General features: G+C 47.9%; 7 protein-coding genes across 7 annotated transcripts; 1 reads left to right on the top strand and 6 right to left on the bottom strand.

Annotated features, from left to right (window-relative positions):
• Positions 1-2,128: 2,128 nt before the first annotated feature.
• On the bottom strand, positions 2,129-3,896 carry N7481_012125 (MRS7 family protein; the record flags this gene model as incomplete). The annotated part of the gene is made up of 3 exons (XM_057271344.1): positions 2,129-3,193; positions 3,261-3,751; positions 3,830-3,896. 3 exons carry the CDS (start codon positions 3,894-3,896, stop codon positions 2,129-2,131), a joined length of 1,623 nt encoding a protein of 540 aa, XP_057115532.1.
• Positions 3,897-4,325: 429 nt separating this feature from the next.
• On the bottom strand, positions 4,326-4,613 carry N7481_012126 (uncharacterized protein; the record flags this gene model as incomplete). The annotated part of the gene is made up of 1 exon (XM_057271345.1): positions 4,326-4,613. One exon carries the CDS (start codon positions 4,611-4,613, stop codon positions 4,326-4,328), a length of 288 nt encoding a protein of 95 aa, XP_057115533.1.
• A 1,039-nt stretch (positions 4,614-5,652) lies between these two features.
• Positions 5,653-7,360, bottom strand: N7481_012127 (glycerophosphocholine acyltransferase; the record flags this gene model as incomplete). The annotated part of the gene is made up of 2 exons (XM_057271346.1): positions 5,653-6,382; positions 6,441-7,360. The coding sequence occupies 2 exons, from the start codon at positions 7,358-7,360 to the stop codon at positions 5,653-5,655; spliced, it is 1,650 nt and encodes a 549-aa protein (XP_057115534.1).
• Positions 7,361-9,434: 2,074 nt separating this feature from the next.
• N7481_012128 (serine hydrolase domain-containing protein) lies at positions 9,435-11,117 on the top strand (the record flags this gene model as incomplete). The annotated part of the gene is made up of 6 exons (XM_057271347.1): positions 9,435-9,525; positions 9,623-9,847; positions 9,907-9,973; positions 10,236-10,305; positions 10,364-10,885; positions 10,959-11,117. The coding sequence occupies 6 exons, from the start codon at positions 9,435-9,437 to the stop codon at positions 11,115-11,117; spliced, it is 1,134 nt and encodes a 377-aa protein (XP_057115535.1).
• A 296-nt stretch (positions 11,118-11,413) lies between these two features.
• Positions 11,414-12,919, bottom strand: N7481_012129 (DUF2841 domain-containing protein; the record flags this gene model as incomplete). Its single annotated transcript, XM_057271348.1, has 5 exons — positions 11,414-11,784; positions 11,840-12,025; positions 12,076-12,528; positions 12,590-12,791; positions 12,872-12,919. 5 exons carry the CDS (start codon positions 12,917-12,919, stop codon positions 11,414-11,416), a joined length of 1,260 nt encoding a protein of 419 aa, XP_057115536.1.
• Positions 12,920-16,332: 3,413 nt separating this feature from the next.
• Positions 16,333-18,134, bottom strand: N7481_012130 (glycosyl hydrolase family 79 C-terminal domain-containing protein; the record flags this gene model as incomplete). The annotated part of the gene is made up of 4 exons (XM_057271349.1): positions 16,333-17,155; positions 17,214-17,729; positions 17,795-17,894; positions 17,957-18,134. 4 exons carry the CDS (start codon positions 18,132-18,134, stop codon positions 16,333-16,335), a joined length of 1,617 nt encoding a protein of 538 aa, XP_057115537.1.
• A 637-nt stretch (positions 18,135-18,771) lies between these two features.
• On the bottom strand, positions 18,772-22,826 carry N7481_012131 (cohesin subunit SMC1; the record flags this gene model as incomplete). The annotated part of the gene is made up of 6 exons (XM_057271350.1): positions 18,772-18,789; positions 18,851-19,217; positions 19,269-19,576; positions 19,629-22,593; positions 22,647-22,740; positions 22,796-22,826. 6 exons carry the CDS (start codon positions 22,824-22,826, stop codon positions 18,772-18,774), a joined length of 3,783 nt encoding a protein of 1,260 aa, XP_057115538.1.
• Between the last annotated feature and the right edge of the window lie 376 nt (positions 22,827-23,202).

The raw sequence follows: 23,202 nt of genomic DNA on the forward strand, positions 1-23,202 counted from the left end.
ATTAATAGAATAAAGAAGAGTATAAGTTTATTATAAGGGACATTAAGCATCAACGCTAGATACCACTAGATATAGTATTCTTCTATCTTAAAGGTTACTTATTATCTAGAAACTAGAAGGTATTAGAATTTTTAAATAAATTTCTATCAACAGTAATTTATTAACAGTCAAAGATATATAGTAAGCCAGACCTTTTCTAGAAGTTATCAGTCCTTTATATAAATATTACTTATAAATTTAAGTTTTCCTACCCTATAAGTATAGCCCTAAATTAATTAATCTACCTACTAAGATATTTTAAAGATTTATCTCAGTATTATCTAAAAGTTACAGCTATTTAAACAGTTCCTATAGGTACTATATAAGCAGAAGCTTACTTTATACTAAAATCTAATATACCTTAAGTTCAGTATCCTAAGAAGTTGATTTAGATCAGTAGGGAAAAGTTACCCTTCTATAAATAACTTAAATTACCTATAATACTATTATTCTAATCTTTATTAGAGTTTTCTTTTATCTGTTTAGAATTAAATACTAATAATTTATTAGAGAGCCCTTTATCTTTACAGATATACTTTTTATCAGGGTAGCCCTTATCCTTCCTTCTGAGGAATATCTCTATATCTTTGACTATTTATAGGATATAGATTATTTATAAAAGACTACTACTTCCTTAATAAGTTCTAACCTAAAATTAAGAGACTTATAATAGAAGTATCTTCTAAAGTAAGCGGTAAATTATAGATTAAATATCCTTTAAGAATCAGTAATATTTCCCTAAAGCCTACTAGTAAAATATAACAGGGAGGATAAGACTTACTCTATCTACTTAAGAGTATTATAGTATTCTATAATCAGTCTGTTTCTATATCTTAGCTTATATAGGTAGACTGTATTATACTAGCTACTTAGTAATACTTATTTCTTTAGGATATACTCTACAGTATATACTTAGAGAGTACTGATCTCCTTAAAGACTAGGGGTATAACTAAACAGAAAGATATAAATAAAGCCTATAAATTAGTATAAGAATTAATTAAGCAAATAGCTTACTTCTTAAGCAAGAGTTAGGGGGGAGAGTATTAAGGATAAATAAATTAATACTAGAGCTAGGATATCTCTTCCTTAAATACTTTCTTAGTAAGCTAGGCTAAAAATAGAGCTTACTGTATAATTCTCTATTTTCTCTGATAATAATATTATAAATTATCAGAGTATATTAGGTTAATATATATAATAGTATTAGTAGGCTCGTTCTTAGATAGTATTCTTTAAAGAGGGTTAAGGTTTTTAAGGTTTAGGATTAGGCTTAGTTATATATAGTTAGTATAAGATAACTAGGTTCTGGCTAGATTAAAACCAGAGGTATCTTCTGTATCTACTGTAAAAGTAACCGAAGGTTAGATAAGGGCTAACAACGTTGAGGACTTTAGGGCTGTTAAAGTCTGTATATAAGAGAGACTTCTGCTTAGTATCAGTATTGTTGTTGGCTATAACGACAAATAAGATAGAAGAGTAAGGTAGAAAGGTAAGGTAGAAGAGTAAGATAAAAAGATAAGATATAAGAAAATAGGTCAGGTATAGTTAAGTAAATAATATTGATAGAATAAAGGAGAGTGCAAGTTCATTATAAAGGACGTCGAGCATCAACGCTAGACGCCACTAGATATAGTATTCTTCCACCTTGAAGGTTACTTATTGTCTGGAAACTGGAAGGTATCAGAATTTTCAAATAAATTTCTATCAATACATGCTATTCATTGCCAGAACACTATCTCGCTAGCTACTGTTCTGCGTCAGCAACCCCCCATGCTAGACTCCACGGCGAAGAGTTGACAAAAATGACAAGACAGGACAAGATGAGTGTAGTAAAGAGCGAATCAGCAGTCAAGTGTCCAGACAAAAGACGTATAGGAGGTGGAGATGGGGGTAAAAAAAGATGGAGAGAGGGGTAGTCTATCAACACATCGTAATAATAATAAAAAAGTAACACAAGATGAGAACCGAAGGAGAGGACCAGAAGAACCGGGGGAGAAAAAAAAGAAAGTCTATATGATCAACAGTGCAAGCCCCAAAGTAAATCGCAGCCAAACATATAAAGAGACATGTGTGTAGTAAAGTAACAACCTACGAGCTCTGGCCCGTCTTCTTCTCAGCCTCGGTTTCGGGGGTCTCCTCAACCTTGGCGCCCTCATTCATGGCCTCTTTAGCCTCAGCCGATTGCTTGTTAGCAGCATCGGCAGCAGCCTCGATCTTGGCCTCCTCCTTCTCATCGATATCGTCGATATCCTTGGGGGCGGAGACGCCCTTGCCCTCGTTCTCGCTGTTCTGCTTCGTCTCCTCCTCGATCAGCTCTTCCTGCTCCTTGATGACCTCCAGACGCTGCTTGTTGGTAGCAGCACCCTCGGCGTTGTGAACCTCGAGCTCGATCTCGTGGAAGAGTTCTTCGGGAATGCTGGAGAGAACCGACTTGAGGGCGTCAACCTGCGAAGCCATCTCGGACTCCTTGCCACCCTGGGTGTACATGTAGGCGTTGCTCAGGACGAGAAGGGTAGAGGGGACACCCTGCTTGAGACGGAGGTCCAGCCACATGGCGAGATCCTCACGCAGACGAGCGGGAGAAACACCGTGGGTGCGGATACCACGAGAGGCACTGGCCATCTGCAGTTCCGGAACGGAGAGAGACTGCACACCTTCGTAGAAAATGGCGCGGTCGTCACGCTTGATCTGGCGCATGCGGTGACGGATGTTGTAGCGGAGCATAGCGTCAGTACCAAACGAGTTCAGGTTCATGTAACGGCAGATGGCGACCAGCTGCGGGCGGGACAGGTTGTCCAGGGTGAGATCATCCTTGAAGATCTTGCAGACCTTGATAACGTCCTCGGTCGAGGGGGACTCGCCGGTGGTGCGGATCTTGCGGAAGAAGTCGGTGAACTCATCGTTCTTCACGGTGGCAGCAGTCAGGGGCAGACCGGTTTCACGCAGAGTGTTGCGCAGGAAGCTGGAGACCTCCTTGCGGGTCGAGCTCAGGTTCAGAGCCTTGGTCTCACGCGCCTTCTGGCCCTCGTAGGTGCTGGGCAGCAGGTTGGGGAAGATCTTCAGGGCGACTGGGAGAAGGAGTTCGGCAAAGGGGACGATGAGGAACATCGAGAAGGGGACAAGTCGACCCAGATCCTTGGTGGTGCGTTGGAGCTGTTCCGGAGGCACATGTTAGCCAATCCGATCCCACGATCCTCGGGATTCTGTATGTTTAACAAACCTGGCGGTGCTCCCTGCGGCTGAGCTCATATCCACCAGCCATCTTCAGCGCTAGACGCGAACTAATCTTGACCTCTGTAGCAAGCAGCTTTGTGCCATCCCAGTAGTGCTGGACCTCCTTCTTAATCTTTTGACCGATTGTCAACTTCTTGGCATCCTTCTTGACCTCAACCTTCTTCTCGTCAGGGGCTGTAGTAACTTTTCCAGTGCCCTCTTGCGCAGACGCCTTCACATCTTGCTTCGTTTGAGCAGCTGATTGGGATTGTGCTTGCTCCTGGGGGAGCGGGACCTTGGCTTTTTCGGCATTGAAGCCGGGAGGGGGGTATGACTGAGAGGAGTTGGATGTGGAGGTCTGTTCGGTAGAGTACGCTCGCTGCTGGGGAATCAAAATAGCGAGAGCAGTGACTTGCGATGGGATTCCGCGACCATTGAAGAGAAGGCTGCTGGCCGCGGCCAGGGAAGCCGGACCAAGAGCAGTAGCACGGGAGCGAGCTATTGTAGCGCATGGAAAAAGTCAGATACACTTGTCGCCAACACTCATGATACCATAACCTTGGAAACAAATCTTACCAGTCAATGCCGGGCGCAAAGCGGAGGCATTGCGCACCAGACGAGAGGATCTCATGGTGGCGGACATTTGCGGAAATGTTGGGAGAAAAGGAAAAGAGGTTCGGGGAGTCGAGCAGGGGAATTGCGGGATGCGCAACAACAAGTAAGGAGTTGAACCACGATATCAGCGCGATGGATATGATGATAAAATAAATTGAAGACCGAATTTGGATGGAAAAAGCGACTGGAAACGGCCCGAGACAGAGCGAGAATGTTGTGACGCCGGCATCCAATCGATCACGTTGATCGCACGTGACCTCGGAGATGGGTCGGAGTTAATTGCCGGTGGCGAGTCTAGACCTTTTGATAGATTTATAGATATCTAGTTTGATGTTTACCTGCTAGCACGTAGTTTGAGGTAATGGCCACGACTCCGGGAATATGAGCTAATGCATAGTAGTATGCGGTATTCAAGTAACTATACCAAGACCATCTATGGGAAATAGTACTTGTCCTCCTATATTGGACCAATTTCTCCAATACTCAGCCAACTTCTATCACCATTGATAGACGCATGTCCTGAAGACAGCGCAAGCAGCGACCCATCATCTAGAACAATATCCAACCATGAATCATCAGAGGGAATGTGGTAGGTTTGATCATTGATAGTTATATAACCATCCCAGGCCATTGAAGAGGATGACGCAGTCACAGTCGCGGCCGCTCCTGAGGTTGTCACTCCTAAGGTCGTCGCTGTCTCATCTTGGGGACCGTCATAAGTCACAGTCACACCGTCAGCGTTCATTGTGGATGCGCTTTTCAGTGTTTCTGATCTACTTTGAATTCCAGATGGGCCTACCACAAGCTATGTGCAGGCTTAATATTATGGATATTAGAGCATTTTGTAGCATATAAGAAACTGAGGAATCTGCCGAGTTACAGAATTTTGAAAGTGGCAATTATTCCAGTGGATATTCCAAATGATACTTTGTAGATGATTCATGATTCTACATACATCATCGCAGGACGGAAAACCCGCAACTGCGAGCATGACGAGCATGAGCTGAGATTGGGCTCATCCTTGTTCTAGACTCGTTGTTTCAGCCTCGCTAATTGACTTGCAGATATTACATGCATATGTACGATAGCAAGCAAGCATTGGGGCCATATCATCCCATATGCAAGTTCGATCAGTTTATCAGTATATCAGTATGGATTGATTTGGCTCCGCCTTATTTGTTTCTGAAGTAGTCGTTGAAAGAAAGCAGTTATAGGAAAAATCAAGTGATAGAAGTCGACGAAGAAGAAAATCGAAGGACGTTTCAACGCCGTCTTAAATCCTGCTTGTGGCAGTCTGGCTTGTCCTCACAATCGCTGCCATTTTCAAAAAGGGGCAGTGCATGGGGGCGGGAGGGGAGGGCATCATCTCCGATAAAAAGCGGGCGATTATGAGTGCGAGATACTACATATCTAGAGACAGGGAATACCAGAAAAGAAAAGAATCGGTGGGAAGGGTGAGGTCGGGTCTCTTATGTCCGACGAAGAGGGGCCAGCAAAAATGGAAATAACGCGCATTTTGAACAAGAGTAAAGTCTAAGGATTCAAATGTATTTGCTCGATTTGGTTGGTGACTGCATGATCATGATAACTTAGATGGAATATATTGCCTGCTCTTTATACCACCCTCCACCCTCGTCTCGAACAAGAAAGCATAACCGCCAAATCAGATAAAAACAGCGCAAAAACGCGTAGATTCAAATCAACTGTGCAGGTCGAACGGAGGAAGAAATGTATACGCCTAGGGTATCATAAACGAATGGAAAGGGGATACCCCACAACTCAAATCAAATTCTCTCTCGAAGCATGGAATCGGTCTTGGCCGGGTCCTCGATGCCAGTGGTGACTATGGCGGTCGGATCCAGAAGTGGGATCCGATCGACGCTGTTCCGTTTCTCGAGTGGGACCGGTGCGTTCACAACACCAGAAGCACTGTCCGGAAGAATATATGGGCTAACGCCGCCACCTTCTGGGGAGCTTTGCCATCGCGCAACATCCTGCTTCAGCTGCTCCAGCTCCTTCTGGAAGCGCTTGCCAAAGACGTCGATATAAAAGGTGGCTCCGTTGTGAATACTCCAGGTAAACAAAGCCGCCATGTAAAGACCGCTCGCCCAGCGGTACCAGAACCAGATCGGGGAGGGGATCATGGTCGATAGAGCAAACCCATACTGGATGAACATGAAGGCTGGTTCCTGGAGGGGGTTGGGCAAGCTCAAGACAAGCTTTCCGATCCAAGCCTTGGCGTAAGACTTTCGGAGCCAGGTGAAGCTGGTCGGTCGACCGGCGGCGATCTGATCGGCGCGGCGTACGGTAATGAGAAAGTGGTACCCCAGTTGCCAGACGATATAAGGTACTGTGGCCCAGATAATCATCGCACCAAGTGAGTAGTGCTCTGGGTCACCGGGCTGACTGAACTTGATGGAGTAGATGGCGGGGAACCGTTCCTTCAGCATTTCCACGGGGGTCAAGTGGACCATGCAGTGCAGAGTAACAGGAGGCATGATGTGGATAAAAGTGCTGAGCAATATCTAATTAGCTTATATCCGAGGAAGGGTGTATGGTCTAGAAAACATACCTGACCACCTTATCCATACTGTGGAAAACAAGTGAGTTACGCCACATTGCAATAGCCGCCGCATTATTCCCGAATGTTAAGCAAAAGGTACCGATAAACAACCGCTTCGAAGACGGGAATGCCCACACACAGAGCATACAAAGCAGGTTGACAAAGTAACAGAGATCGGCGAGGAAGTAGTGGTAGCCCTTGGCGTGGTAGGCGAAGTAGCGGATCGGCATGAAGTAGGCTAGTTGCAGGGTGTACCAGTAGTAGAAATACTCCGGGCAAGCACCGATCAGATAGCCACTGATGAAAATGTTGAGCACACCAGCGATGAAGGAGGTCTTCTCGCGCAAGGTGACGGTCGCTGTCTTGCTCCATTGTTTACCCAAGCGCTCGACGCCGGTCTTCATGCGACGGCGATATTTGTCGAGCTGTTCGTCTGCGGTAGGAACGCGACGCTTAAACTCGCCGACCACGCGTTTTCTGGCGGTTTGGCCGGTGGTGCGAAGCTTCTCGCGCTGCTTCTGGACCTTCTCCTTCTGCAAATTGATCGCGTGTTGCCATTTCTCAAAGCGCTGTGTGAGCTGGATATTGTCGAGGAGATCGAAGATGCTGAGCTTATCAAGAGGCGGGAAGGTCTCCCAGTCCTCCTGGTAGGAGCTACTGTTGGTGCGGGACAGTTTGGGAGAAGCAGGAGGGGAGTAATAATCATCGGGGTCATAGTCGTCGAGGAAGGGGTTATCGATGTCTTCGAGAGGCGGAGTGGAGGCGAGAGACTCGGAAGCCATGGTGCCGGTGCCGTCGGACGACTTTCGGCGCTCGCGCGCGCTGGCGTCCTGCATGAGGAATTGTTGTTGGAAGGAGAAGATGGTCGGGCCGTCCTGATAGTGAGGGTAAGGCCGGCTGAGGAAACGAGCAAATGTTAGCATCCCCATGATGATTGATTACGGTACCCAGGAAGGACCATGGATAAGAGGATCAAAGTGCAAAAAGGGAGAAGATGGGATGTTGAGCTAGGCAACCTTTAAATGGAGTTGGAGTATGGCGACTTTACCTTGAGACCCGATCACGACCCCGATCACAACCTCAACCTCCAAACACACCTGCGGTCAACCAGAGTTCACGCGGGGAGACTACGGACGATCACGCAGCACGAAAACGGTAAAAGGCGAGGGTGGCACACCGTTCGGGTAATTCACAAAGGATGTTCTCCAAAGGTTGAGAGGGAAAGAAAGCACAAAACAGAGAAGGGAAATGGGAAATGTGGTCTGGCGGTGACTGTTGGTTGGTTGAGGAGCTGCCCACAGGTGCAGAGGAGCTGCCGTGGGGTCAGCCAATCACAGTGGGGTATGTGAGCAGGTGATGCAGCCAGTATACAGAGGAGATAGTATACTACAGTAATAGTAGTATAAGCTAAGGAACACAATTAGAGATAGTGTTCTACTAATAGTACCAGTATTAGTAATGCCGCTCGTGACCTCCAGGGCTTATCTTCTGCAACGAGTCCGAGTCCCGAGATATATAGTAGCAGTACTACTAGTAGCCGGGTAGAAACCCGATCGCTAGAGGGTGTTTATTACTACCTAGGCAGGCTCGGAAAGATCAATAAGGCCGTGGGGAAAGTGCAAACCACTCCATTGCTTGTATCCATAACATGCTGAATTCACGGCATGAGCAATTTGAGTATATGACGTATGGCAAATGGAAAATTTCGAGAACTAAGACCTATTATCTAGAGGCTATATAGACGCTAGGGCCTAATATCTAAATGTTGTATAGAATAACATAGTATTAATACTACTGGTTATAGGGCGGTCCGTAGTATTCGATAATCGGATCGAGGGTGAGATGGACCTTAGCCTCCCTGTGGGGAAATGCTCGAATGCCCAGGTGGTGTTGATTGTTGGATTGGAAGGATCAACAAAGACCTTGGGGAAGGTGCAACAGGCTTGTTAACCCTCTCAGGCTGTGATCCGTGATGAAGATGAAGATGAAGAGTCGGCATGAGCGACTTGAGTAGATGCTGGTGAATGGCAAATCCTGGGAAGCAAATTAGTGTCTGATCTCCAAAGTTGAAATCCGGAATGAACTTACATCATTCTAGAGTAAGGATTGGGGTGAAGAAGTTGGAAGGGTAAGCCTCGTAAGGCAACCCGGGAGTGCAGAGGAGCATTCAGTACCCGATGGTAAAGTCCTTCCAAGCAGTCCCATTGAACGCGTGAGGTGTTGCAAGGGGGCGATGGATTGATGCAAGAAACGAAAGTGATGTGTGTGGTATGAAGGGGAGAGAGAGAGGGAAAGAGGGAAAGAGGAAGAAGAGAGGAAAACAAGAGAAAGAGGCTCATATATAAAAGGAAGGGACGTGTGGTTGCCTGGGTGGGTAAATAGTGAAGGGGAACTATAGCCTATAGAGTAAAGTCTACAGGTAATAGCACCTACACTACACGACAATGACGAGAGTTCAACCTAACCCAAATTCATCTACATTCACTAGGGTAGAATTTAGGAATAAGCTCAAACTAGACATCCCAACATTCAGTACTTATCAGCATATAATCCACATTTCAATCAGACCATAGGACGGGGTGTGCTCGGCTGGGATCGTCTGGTCTAGTAAGGCCTGGCAATCTCGTCACTTTTTGCTTCTCCAGATAGATATAACAACATTTACCAGCTGATCACTCGGCGAGTCTCCAATACTATAACTTCAAAACAGAAAAGGGGAGAATTTATACCAGGTCTCATTCACCAGCTCGGTGATCACCGGTTTTAGCTGGCTACATTATTGAAGACCCACCAGCCTCGGTCCCGCTTCTGTCAAACTCTAGAGAGTGACCTCGGTTATCCGGATGCTCAACCCCCCCCGCCTGCACCCCAGAGTATCAGCGGGATACAGATCAATGCAGCCTTTATTTTAATTTGAAAGGACTGGCCTTCTTTTATGCTCTTGACGGAGTAAATGGTATAGGATTGGATCGATGACCTGATCAGACGTTCCCTACAAAAGTCATGGACGAGATTACCCGCATCCTGGACGGCTTCACAGATCCTACAACAGGGTCATTGCATGGCGCAATATTTGTCGTTATTGACAATTCTGGTTAGAAAGCTTCTCATTCTTGCCCAGTGGCCTTTTCGGCCATCTAGGTTGCCGAAAATCTAGCTGCCCTAGTTGCAATTTTGACACTCATAGACAGGCAAAACAATATACGAACGAACAAGTGGGAAAGCATCGTTCGAGGATGGAAATTTGATAGCCCCTCAACTAGACTCGTTGTGCTGGGTTGCATCAATGACAAAACTTGTAACCGGTGTTGCTATAATGCAGCTTGTGGAGCAAAATCTTTTATCGCTTGATGATGATGCCAGGGACTATGTATCGGAACTCAAAGGAATCCAAATCCTTCGCGATATGGGACCAAGTATCTCCCCCGGGATGCTTTCTTGGGCTCCAGAATCTCTATCTAATCTCCCACGCTAGATGATAATGGGCATCTCGAAACCCTCCAGCCTCGCCTTGAGCCGGTGCAAGGGAAGCTCACAATCCGGTAAGGGACACCCGCACGGGAGAGACGATGGACAGCTGTTAACTGAAATACCCAATACATTCAGTGATCTACTATGTCATACAGCCGGCTTCGTGTATGATAGCTCTTCGCCACTTTTAAAAAAATGGTCCAAGTTCCATGGTCGTACAGCACATACATTCTGTGGGAGTATGGTGAGTAAGGTTTTGAGTCGCAATCCTCATCGGTGTCTTATAATCGAGAGACTAATATATCTTTTATTCCTTTTCTAGGATGGTTATAGGCATCCGCTCATATTTGAGCCTGGAACCTCATGGGCATATGGAGCTGGTATTGACTGGGCTGGCCGAGTTGTATGCATCTCTGGCTCCTAATGAATCCCCCCGCTATTCAGACACTAACATTCTCCAGGTTGAATGCGTTTCGAACTCAACTCTAGAAGATTATATGCAGGAAAATATCTGGTCTAAATTGGGAGCAACATCAACCACCTTCCATCCGGAGCGCCGTCGCAATACTCTCCCTGATGCATTTGAGATGGGATATCGTGTGAGTATCGGTCATGGCTCTAAATCCGTTAAAAAAGGGCCTATAACTCTCCACCAACCATCGAAGGACAGTCTCGGCGGCATTGGACTTTTCAGTACGACCACTGATTATGTTAAGCTACTTGCTGCACTTCTGAAAGGCGGAGCCCCAATTCTCTCTCAGAGCGGCCTTGATATTCTGTTCCAGCCGCATTTGAGCGAGGCATCACGCTTAGCTATGCCAAAATCACTTGGCCTTCAGATGAGTCGGATATTGGGAATTAAAAGTGTGGATGACGCTAGTCAAGCAGATCATTGTCTCGCTGGCACGATAAACCTGAAGGATATTCCTGGTCGCAGAAAGGCCGGGACTGTCAACTGGAGTGGACTACCAAACTTACATTGGGTATGGTTTCTCTCTGCGTTAGCTTTCTTATAGAAACGTCGTTTTTTTGCTAACCGCTAATTACGAATTCAAGTGGATTGATCCCAAGACTGGCATAGCAGCTACTCTGTTCACACAACTAATGCCCCCGGGCGATGCCGCCGTCACCTCGCTTCTGATTGAACTGGAGGAAGCAACTTATAGAGCTCTTCCCAACGAAGTAACATCTAACTCTATTAGCTCAAGGCTTTAAGCGATATGATTGAGCTTTATGCAGTTTTAATTACTTCGGAAGACGTGACAGAGCAACCTTGGAATGCTTTAAAAATATGACTGGACATGACGCAACCCAAATAAATAATTCCAATCGAATGCGTATACCGTGTAGTACTACAATTTGAGAAAGATTCGCTTCTGAAAACATCACGCAAAACACCATCCCAGAAAGACACATGCTCGTGTTCGTGACTCGTGACCACTGCCCATCCGAGTCCAATGGTAATGTATATGACAATATTAGAAAAGAGATACTAACCTCTTCCGCTTTGATCAGTAGCCGTACTGGGATACATCCGGCATGGGAGGGACATTCGGCCAGTATTCGGTCGAAGGTTTGTCGGCAGGAACAAAGTGTTGTGGGAAGTACCCCGGTAGGTAATTCGGTGTTTGTAGTAATGGCTTATGCTCGTTATGGGCTTCCTGGGACATCTCAGGGCGACCTAAGTTGACAGGATACGCATTGAAACTGGTATTTGTTGGGCTGTGCGGACCACTGGAATCACTAGTAGCTGGTGACAGTGGCACCACTTGTCGGCCCGACGCCGCGCCCCGATTAATGTGATTTGATGACGCCCTCTCGCCATCCTGGCTGTCTGACTCTGGGAGCTGAGTGTGGAACACGTGAATCAAAGTATTTGCATCTGCGTTTTGTTAGTCTTTTCCCGAGAAATGAATATTTTAGACCTGGAGGCTTACCAATCTCTCCGTCGATGAACTGCTCCTCCATTTGGCGCACGAAATAGATTTCGTCCAGGACTTCGAGCCTGCTGGCTGGGGTAATCTGGCGTCGTACATCCTGCCCAGCTTCACAAAGCTTTTCTGCTGTTATGCCATGGCTGTCCTTAAGCTCACAGAGTATGTGGACTAAGAGTTTGAGACGAGCTACTTCGATTAGTATATATTTATCTGTATCGGAAAATCCTTGATCTTACGAATCTTGAGAAGGTGGTCCGGCTCTTTGTGGCATACGCCTTCGGGCCACCAACCAGGTTTTGTCAGTTCCGGGTCGACGCGTTGCGACACTCCTGAGATCACTTTGCGTCCATTGTATGGAAAATGGACTTGTTTTCGCGGCTCAACAAGCTTGACGTATGACTTTGCAATAGCACGACAGTTCAGCTGCTGGAAATCTTCAAATGCTTTCGCATAGTAATTTCGCAAGGTATCCCGATCACCCACTCGGAGAACTGTCCGACATGGTGCTGCTGTCGGTGGTGGAGAAGTAGATTTTGGACGATCTCTTGCCGTGGGGCGTTGTCGCTTTCGTCGATTCTGGCTAGATTGCCATTCGCAAGGAATCATTTCCGCGGGTCTCACAGGGCCAGCGTTCATCCAGCCCGAGTTAGATTGCGCACTCCATGGTGAAATGGGTGCTTGATTCGGATCTAGTAGCGATACAAGATCAGTCAATGATTTCGATGTGTTGCCCGATGATCTTCTGCTTACTCGGGGTATATGGCATCGATTGAAGATTTTGTGGAATCATTTTCATGAACTGCTCTGTGACGTCGGGTCGGATGAAAACGTTATCGTTGGGAGAAGAGGCCGACGATTCGGCATAGGAGGAGGAAGATTCAATGCGAGGTTTGCCATGCTGATCGAGATATATTAGGGCATAATGCGGATGAAGAGCATTTAGATATTGCAACTATTGTAGATATTCGAATTAATATCAACTGGAGATCCATGGATAGCATGCATGCTCAAGAAACACGCGACTTAACTTACCGTGTGGTTTGACTGGGGCACGGAGGTATCTGAATGACGTCGTTCCATCTCCCTGATTTCCAGGTGAGTTCTTTTTGTACCCATGTCTTCGATTGGCAGAGAGTGCCGGCTCCTATTGGTGAAATATGGATCGATCTTCTGTGGGGTTGTCGCGTTCTCTGGTTCGGCACGGGGTGAATAATTTGAATATCTAACAGACTAACAGCGCGGAGCTTCTTTTTCAGGTATTTGTCTGTTTTCTTCTTGCAGCGAAGTAGACAGACCCCTGGCGTGGTAACGCTCTCGGGGCACGGCTGACCACCTGTGGATAATTGATCCGACACGGTCGGGAGTGGCAAAGCAATTATACATGAATCGAGGGACCACAAGTACAATAGCCCCACAGGTCTCGCCCCGGTGCTTCCATGGCATGCGAATTGGCTAATGCAAGGACAAAAGGAATATCTGCGGCAGCAATCAGCCGGTGGCAATAAGAGCGATCTCTTGCGCTCGCGATCGGATCGTCGGTGCACTGGTCCCACCAGCTCTGTGCTAAACAATCGACGAGTCTAACGAAGCCCAGCCCGCTTGGACACGGCAAACTGGGCTTACTGTTTAGGTATGCTTTAATTTGTTGCGACTTAATTCCAGCGAACCATGGTTCGATGGCTGGATAAGATGTGGGGATTCCGAGATAATCTCAACTTAGTATCGACGCCAGTCGATCCTGCGCTTGGACAACAAGCCACTAGCTACATAGAGGACTTTCTCGAGGCTACTCGTATGTACACTGCTTTGGGCCGAATGGTACAACGATCATCGGATGCACCGAACATACGACGGTGAAGTTTATCCTGCGTCTTCCGTGGGAAACCAAGCAAATCACCCTTTGCCCACCAGGGGTCTTTCCAGTTGACAGAAGCATCTCGATGTACTAGATCGATTGATCGCTCGGTTTTCTCGCGGGGAGATTTCATCCTTGCCAATCACCTAGCCGGATCGCCGATTTTGGGCCACGTATCAGCCACGTCTCGGAGATCCCCACAATTGACCGGCCAAAGCACCTCTGAGATCACCATCTGCAAGCCAAATCCTTTTCAGCTCTACAAGCGGTTGAAATACTGCACTCCGTATGCACCTAGGAATCTTCCACTTATTTCGGTAGCCTATAGATAATATACAGAGAGTGCAATGCTACATCCTTATCCTTGCGACATGGACTGGAAAGTTCCACTCGATACATACTAATGAAAACTACGATCGTCCGTGCACGGATCTAGATAATTTCAAATGGACTCGAGACCGAAACTCTCCTCCGATGTAGAGCTGTAAAGTGATCTCTAGAGTTCACCCAACGGGGAGCGTTCCTGGAATGGGAAAAAGCATGGACGGTCCGACTTACAATTGTCCAGGCTTCCCCGAGAGAGCCATCAAAACCCACCATTGAATCTTGAGCTTATTCAAACCTACGGGGCTCGGCTTGGCAGGCTCGGTGAAGCGGATCGGGGGTTCTTTTCTTTTTCCGTTTTCTCCCCCTCCCTATCCGCCTCGACAATGAGAATATCGTCTACGTCAAGGCTCGACTTTTACACCCAACTCATGAGATTTCATGGTCCCTGACCCCAAACTAATTATTATTTTTTGACAAATACATCAAACCCCGAGGTCACGCTTACGAAGTACGAAGTCCCTCCAGGGGTTAGTTAACCTTCTCCACGCCTGAGCGAACCAAAAGGGGAACTTCGACCGAGGCAAAACCGATAGTCAAACGGCGAGCGCCGATAAAACGACGGAGCAAGCTATAATTCCACAAGGCTACCCATTAAAACTAATTCTCTAGCCCCGGATCGACAGTCACAGTCTCCTCGGTTGATCGACATTGAGAGGAACTGGTTCGAGACGTCAAAGGACGAGGAATGATCGGGAGTTGCATGTACTCCCGTCCACTTTTTGTCGATAAACGCAGCCGAGGCCACCGAACTCTGCGATGCAGCAGTGGCTTTCACAGCACTCCACTCATCCACTCATCCACTCCTTCTCTCCTCCACTCCTCCATTCCTCTCCACAGCTGCAACAACAAAGATCCTGGCCTTCCCCAACGGTTTTGCTTTTGCCGTAGACAATCTAACTATTACAATCTAGCTTTGGCGCCACGTACTTCGGAAAATAACCCCTTGGGCTCTTCATTCAACCGAAAATCACTCCAGAAGGCACTGGACAAGGAAAAGCCAAACATTTTTGGACAAGGGTTTGCAGATGCGGGTATGCCGTGGCACTATCTTTTGCACAATTAGGGGAGGAAAGCAGCAGAAATGGGAAAGGGCTCCCAATCCACAAATGCACGGTTCCTATGCAACTAGCTCAGAGGTTGGCTTCAGCTTCTTCGGTTCAGGGTCACTTGGCAAACTATAAACAGCCCCTAGATGATTCACAGTAGCTTCCGCTGCCAAAAGAACCCAAGCCAAACAGCCGGAACCATCGTCAACCCCGTATTCGAACATGGAGACGTACGACCACCTAACTCTCTTCATTATCGACGCAGGTGGCGTAGAGGGAAAAGGACGCGCCCCTTGCGTAGCGAGCGGGGGCCAAGCCTGATACTCGTACATGCTCTTCGGTCTGTACAACACCCAAGCCCTACGCTGGTGCCTTGTGGTCGATTGGAGTCTGTTTGCACTGCGCGCGCATATCTTACTAGCCTAGACCCAGGTCGTCGACAAAAGTACCAAATTCCCCCTCTAATCCCTCCCCCCGTTCGTGTCACCGTTGCAGGGTTGCTACAGATGGTGAATCCCTGGTACCAGGAAATGGCGGCATGGATTTGCAGAGTACATACCATCATTAGACAACAATAGTAGGCTTTACGACATTCTAGGCCCAGTTATTGTCCGGATTGGCTTTGATCACCCGGTCTGATTTTTCCTAACATAGACTGGGCTGAGCATGAGGCTGAAACTATAGCGGTGACTACTGTATTAACGGCTCTCTATGATCGGCGAGGGGAGTGCGAGGCGGGCGAGGCGGACAAGCTTTGGGATTTGGAATTTAGATTGCATTGCGAATCGACTAATGATTCCAAACTCATGTGCTTCAGGCCCCCCCAACTGCTTACTAGGCGCGGGGTTTGGTTCCCCGATTTTTCAGTACTCAAATGCCGACCGCTTAGCTTGCTTAATGCAGTAAGAGCCTTGTTCGCTAGATGATTGATTCTCCACAGATGGCCCCATAGTTAGTTCCACCACGACTCACGAACTCTGATATTCAAATGAAAATGCTATCCAGCTGACTCGGGATTTGCGAGTGTTTGGTCATGCTAGAGTAATATCAAGATAGATCTAGATCTCACGAATCACGATAGCAGACGAATCTGATCTCCACCCAACGCCACATGTATCCCAAACCCGACATAGTGGGAATCTATCTAGGGATACGAAGCCACCAGTGCCATAAACAGGGAACAGAGAAGTTTAGAACCAGGGAAACTAAGAGCCTAGGCTCAATATAACGGCACTCGAGTATGGGATTTCAACTTCCACCTCTCCCCGACCACCAACGTTCACAGTCTCACCGATGGTGACATTTCCCAACCGCACGGGTGCGCCCCCTTTCAATTCATAGTTATAGGACCAGCCATCCCACGATATCCCAGAAATGGCGTCGCTACCATTCGCCAATAGTCGGTGCACCGATAGGGACCCGGCCGAGATCTCGGGCAAACGGAAGGCATAGTTGGCCGAAGGTCGCCGAGCTGCCGGTTCCCCTGAACCGGTGTAGTTGTACTCCTGCATATTGACCACAGCAATTCGAGCAAGGTTTCCATTCACATATGCTGCATAGGCGGCTTCTGTTTCGTGGGACATCGGCAGATTAACCACTTGGACTTCTGAGCTGCTGTTGCTCTCGCTATCGGAGTCTCCACCCCGCAGCATAGCGGCCACCATGACATTGCCGTAGTAAGGAGCTTTGGTGCCTATCGTGGCCTTGTCTGTCTGGACAGGCTGCCAGGAGGCGTAACGATAGTTTGTTCCTTGGTGCATGTGGGTTCGGCGGATACTCTGCGATGCGCAGTATAGGTTGAAGTCGACTCCCCAAAGAGCGGCACCGAAAGAGTTGGAAAGCCCGGGCTTGCCCTGATGATAGAGGGAGTTTGTTTCGCCCAGAATGTATGGGATATCTTTTGTGAGGCCTTTTTCGTTAAGGACGCGAGATAAGTTGACGTGCTGAGCAACACTGTGAACGGTTGATGTGTGGTTCATCAGGGTCCTTGCCAGAGTCACACCGGGCTGATCTGCACCCCCAATATAGCTGGAAAGATGTTAGCAACACATTCTCAGATATAGAAGCACTTTTCTGGAATTCTCACTTGTGCATTGAATTTAGCCCAATGTCATGATCATCATCCAATCCTGCCTGCCACGCTTTGACAGGGTCCATGCCATTGGTGAGACCGGCAAACGACGGTGCCATATACTTGTAGTCTGAATCTGTAGCCAGCTCAGGACAACTTTTCTTAAGTTGTCGTTTTATTACCTTCGTCTTAGCCAGCCACTCATCCACGTAGGGCTTCTCATTCCAGTCGGCCGGGCGGACAGGATAAGCTGTGAACAAGTCGGGCTCATTCCCTAACTCCCAGTAGGCAAGCTTTCCATCTTTGAGAGCTTTGCAGGCAAGAGGAACAGTTCCCAGGAGGGTGTTCATCCCAGCTGTGCCATTCTTGCCAAGATTGAATCCGTGGCTGAATTTAGTTCCTGGCCATGTTGCGTAGGACTCGAAGTATGAATCTCCGATATATATGATAGACGGATAATCTGTTGAAAGAGAGGGAACCACCGTTCCGTTGATTGAAGTCTTCAGATTGGGGTCATACAAAGCCAAATCTCTATACAAGTACTGGTATTAGATGATAGCACTAATTTGAGGCTTGCAGATATCCATTTCTCTTACTGAGTATTTCCGCCGACGCGAATATGTGGCTTTGTACCTTGGAGATCTGCAAGGTTGTCCAGCAATTGGTTTGAGAAATGATTAGGCTGCGATACATTTCCTAAAAGACAAAGTCAATATCCGTCTCATATTGGCAGTAGCCACCGTGATACTATAACATACCGGCGAAATCTGGAAAAGAGGAAAACTCGATAGAAAACGATACGAAAGGCTGTAAAATCGCAGCACCAGCATTCTCGGGTGCATCTTTGCTCACTTGGATCGGAGATGAGCTATCATGTTCAAGAACCGTCGGCGCGGCAACCGCCGCCGTGGCACCGAATAGCAGTGAAATAAGCATGGCTAAGCTATGAGCAAGAATCTTTGAGATGTTGAATGGGAATCAGATCATCCATGGATTCACTTGTTCGAAATGGCGAGTCCCTGGATTTATACCAGAGCGGCAAACAAAAGGTAGGTTATTGAGCGTCGATTGCGACATTTATTCAAAAGCCGTCTGTAACAACATGAACAAGCCAAGTGGAGCGTGCCGATGGCGATTTCATTTATTGGACGGGATTTCATCGGATAAATGAATTAGTGTTTGTCCACCTCGGAATGACGATGCGGGGGTTACATCTGGGGTTGCGGAGAGACGATCATTCCATTATTTTCGTCAGTCGGCTATTGAGAACGCAATCAACATGACTGCTGTCCAATGATATTCTCACCAAGTAGCCTACAGTCTAAACCTAAGTTATGCAAAGCTCGTACGATAAAGAATAAACACTGTATTCCATGCAGGAACTGGTATCAATTAACAGCAATGCGAGTAAATATGGGAAGAGCATAGGGGTTACCAAGTACAGACAGTACTTTGCATCAATTCTGCAAGCAATAGGAATAATAATCAAGCAAACCGGCTAGACTGAATAATCTACACAAACGAAGAAGGAAAATATTGTTCGTGAAATACATCGCAATGTCATGCTGAGACATCAGGCATATTTGCGGAGCTAAAGGACAAGTCAGTCAACAACATTCTCAGAGTTAAAAGTGAAGTGCTCGATAACTCACATCAAGGGTCAAAGACTTGCTGCTGTTCTGCACCTGATCCCGGTAAATACCAACCAAAGCCTCACTGTTCTGGAAGAGGCCGGTCTTCAGACTGATGACGATGAACTGCATGCCAGGACCTGCGTGATCATGGATATAGTTCGCAATGCGGGCAACATTGGTGTTATCGAGAGCAGCATCCACCTCATCCAGCACAAAGAAGGGCGAAGGCTGGTAGGAGTGGATGGCAAAGAGCAACGCAAGTGCCGCCATGGTCTTCTCACCACCTGACAAATGTTCCATATCACGGAAACGCTTCAGAGGCGGCATGGCGTGGTACTTGATACCGTCAAGGTATGGCTCGTCCGAGTCCTCGATATCAAGATAACTTCAGGGGGTGTCAGCAGGTAGGTACATAGTATCGGGCCGGAAGACTTACGCTTGTCCACCGAGAGGATAATTGGTACTGCGAGTTAGCTCGCGATAAATCGGGCCAATCTGCTCGGAAATATGTGTAAAGGCCTTGTTGAAGAGGTCGGAACGCTTCTTCATCACATTTTCAAAGTCGTCCTTCGCCTTTCGGGCATACTTTCGAGCATCCTCAAAGTCCTTCTCGGTGCCTCGAAGCTTGTTCTCCACGGTCTCCAGGCGTTCCATAGCGCGGGTATTGGGTGCCATCTTGTCGAGTTCGTTGGTAAGGCTGCGAACCTTTTCAAGGAGCTCATCCTCGAGCTTATCATCGGACTCCTATTACGATAATTAGCATACGGCGTGTAGGCAGATTGCGATGAATACATACCTCTTTAAGGGTCTCCCCAAGAGAGTCAAAGTCAACCTCGATTCCATAGTCTTGTACCACAGGAGCTTCATCAAGGCCATCAGCCTCATCTACATCCATGGCGTCCGGATCTGCGGCCTGCACAAGATCATCAATGGGAAGTTTTTCGAGGCCATTGGAAGACTTTTCCAGAGGAATATCAATATCTTCAAGCTTGCAACGACGGAGAAGGGCATAGCGACTAGAAGAATTCCGTTGGATCTCAGCCTCCAGGGCATTGATATTCTTGAGTGCTCCTTCGACATGCTTGCTGCGCTTCTGGAGTTCTCGTCGCTGTTCAGCCAAGTTCTCAGCCGACTGTGCGTAGATCTCCTTTTGTTTCTCGAGGTTTTCGCGCAGGAGTTCAAGTTCAGCACTGAACTCATCCAGCTTATTCCGGATCTCCTCTTGTTGCTCCTTAAGCTCTTCAATCAGGCTCATATCGCGGTCATACTGAGATTTGAGACCATTGATTCGATCCTCGGTCGCTTGGATGCGCTGCTTTTCGAAGCTCAACTGATTCTCAATACGACTCTTTTGTGTCGTAAATTCAAGCTTCTTTTGTGCGGCTTCCTCTTGCAAGGAGCCCTGTTGGGCTTCATATTCACGGATGTTGTCGTAACCTAGGCGCTTGCAGAATTTGCGGTAGATCTCGTCTTCGACGTTACTGACGGACTCTTGCGAATTTTCGATAGTCTCGTCCAGTTCATCCAGATTCTCCTTGCGTTCCGTGTACTTAGGTCGCAGGTCTTCCATTTGTTGCTTGACAAATTCTAACTCGCTGTGTTTGCTCTTAATGTTCCGTTCAAGAGCCTTCAGTTCGTCGCGGGCATAGTTGAGGCGTTGCTCAAGGCCAACAAGCTCTCCTTGTAGCGTCTCCTCCTCCGAGCCCCGGCGATGGCTTTTCGGTAGACTGTTAAGGTCGCCCAGAAGCTTGTCCTTCAGCTTATGAAGATTCTCCACCTCCGAATCCTCCCAACGCTTGGAAGCATTCTGTTGAGGGCCACGACCACCAGTCATCAAACCACCTTTGTGGATAACAGTACCATCCAGAGTAACTGCCTTGGCATCGACATTTCGCTCATAGCACAGATACTTGGCGGTAGCAAGGTCATCGCAGACAATTGAATTTCCACAAGCGTACACAATAGCTCGAGAAACCGAGTCGTCGTAGTCCACAGTCTCGATGGCAGGGCGCATATTCCGATGAAGGCCCTTCAAACTCGAGTTGAAGGCTTTGACCTGGATGGTTTCAAGGGGAATAAAGGTGGCTTGGCCAGCTCGCTGGTCACGAAGATGCTGGATACACTCCTTGGCGGTCTTTTCGTTGTCAACGACGACAGCATCAAAGTGGCGACCAAGAACAGTGCTGACGGCTTCGGCGTACTTCCGCTGCTTTGGCCGGCAGAGGTCGCTGACACGACCCTTCACCCCGGGAAAGATGCGCTTAAGGGTCGAGATGAGTTCCTTGGCCCGGATCTCACGCTCATTCTGCTTCTTTCCATCGTCGGCTTCCATGAGCTTCTTGAGTACCACCTGCAGCTTCTCCTCGAGTTCGGTTCGCACTTGCGAGACCTTCAAGCGTTCCGATGTCAAACCGTTGAGGTCCTTCTTCTTGCGATCAATATCTTTGGATGTAGACTTGATCGTGTCCTTGAGCGTAGACTGGCGCTCGGTCATGTTTTGCGAGTCGGATTCCAGAGTCTTAAACTGCCACTCGGTGGTCTCAAATTTGCCCTTCAGGCTGTTGACGGCTTCGGCTTCGGTCTTCCTTTGGCGACGTAGGTTGTCGAGATTAAGTTGATCGGCAGATGAGCGCTTGCTGACCTCTTCGCGGAGTTTGTTGTACTCCTGCTGGTCGCCTTCACTCAGCTGTCCGCCCCGTTTGTTCGTAGTCTTTTGCCATTCAGCTTCCCACTGGCCCTGGGCCTTCTCTACCAGCTTCAGGTCCTTCTCGAGTTGCTTTGCATTGTTCGCCTGGCTCGTGCGCTCCTTGCCGATCTCGTCGATCTTTGATGAATACCGTTCCACCTTTCTCTGCGTGATGTCCACCTTCTCGTCGATAGGAACCAGAGAGTTGTTGAGTTCTTCGATGTCGTTCTCCTTCTTGTGGATATTCTTGTCGGCCTTTCCAACGTCCCTGCCAACTCGAGTGTGTTCCTTCTTGGCGTCTTCGACATTATTCTCGTATTTCTCGACTCCTCGGCGGTATTCCTTGAGCTCGTCCTGATATTTCTGAATGTCGGCGCTAGAGTCATCGATTAACCGTTGGAAGTGGAAAAGCTTCCACAGGATGTGGGTGATGATGGCTTGGTCGCGTTCCTCGGCCTTTTTGGCGTAGTTCTCTGCTTCGCGCTTCTGCTCCTGATACTGCTTAACTTCGGAGTTGATCCCTCGTCGACGGTTGAGTTGAACGGTCTGTTGTTCAGCGGCCTCCTCAGCCTCCGCTTTGAGCTTCTCGTAGTCGCCTTTGTATTCCAAGCTGCCAGAGATCTGCTCGATCAACCGGGTGAGGTCCCTCGGAGACTGGGACGCGATTGCCTCAACATCACCTTGGAAAACCAGGAAGTTGCGTGCGCGAATCAAGATATTTTCCTCCTCCAGGGCCTCGTTATATTGCTGAGCAGTGACGATTCGGTTGTTGATGCGGTACTCGCTGGCACCCTGGCTGGTAATGGATCGACGCCATTGCTGTTCCTCGCCCGCGTCATCCTCATAGACGGCCATAACCCAGGCTGTCCTGGGATCGTTTGCACCAGCGGCATCCTGGGATGCATCTACATCCTCTTCCTCCTCTTGCTCAGCATTTTCGCCATTGACGATAGGTTCTCCGTTAATGTCGACCTTGGACGTGCGCAGAACACGGCCACGATAGACGAGATCTTTTAGGTTCGTGGATCGCAGATGAGAGGACTTGATACCTAGGACGAACGAAATGGCATCCATTCTATTGTTGTCAGCGTAGGCCACGGTGAAGCCTAGAGGGCGTGTATCACATACGAATTGGACTTTCCAGATCCATTGGGTCCGATGATCGAGGTGAAGTATGCATCTCCGAAGAGTAAAGTATGGTGTCCTTTGTAAGACTTGAAGTCTGCGCGCAAAAGTTAGCAATATAACGGGGGTGGTTCGGTGGTCAAAGAACGTACTGAAAAGCTCCAAACGAATGAGTTTCCCCATATTGCGTCGTAACAGCTCCCTGAGGAAGCAAGACGAACAAAGGCAAGCAGACGGTGGGGATTGAGTGGTGAGTGGGTGAAAGATTGCGCTCGGAGGTGGGAGGGGCGCGATATGGGGAAACCGCGCGACGCGCGCCGGGGCCCAATCAAATCACGTGGCGACGCAACGACTAGACCAACGGAAGTATAGCTATGAGGATACTAAATGCTATCAGTTTGCCGGTTAAACTAGCGAGGTCTTACTACTATTGAAAGTCCGAATACCGCTGTTTGAATGGGATAAATTGGTGTTACAGGTTCTATATGTACAGATGCTGCGGTCATATCGAGGTTGTTTTCAACCCTCTGAACAAGCCGCAGGGCTGACTCTAAACGTA

The sequence above is a fragment of the Penicillium waksmanii genome (assembly GCF_028829765.1).
Source record: "Penicillium waksmanii strain IBT 27052 chromosome Unknown utg000010l:1.0-3698451.0:1.0-3701458.0, whole genome shotgun sequence".
In the NCBI taxonomy this organism is placed as follows: Eukaryota; Fungi; Ascomycota; class Eurotiomycetes; order Eurotiales; family Aspergillaceae; genus Penicillium; species Penicillium waksmanii.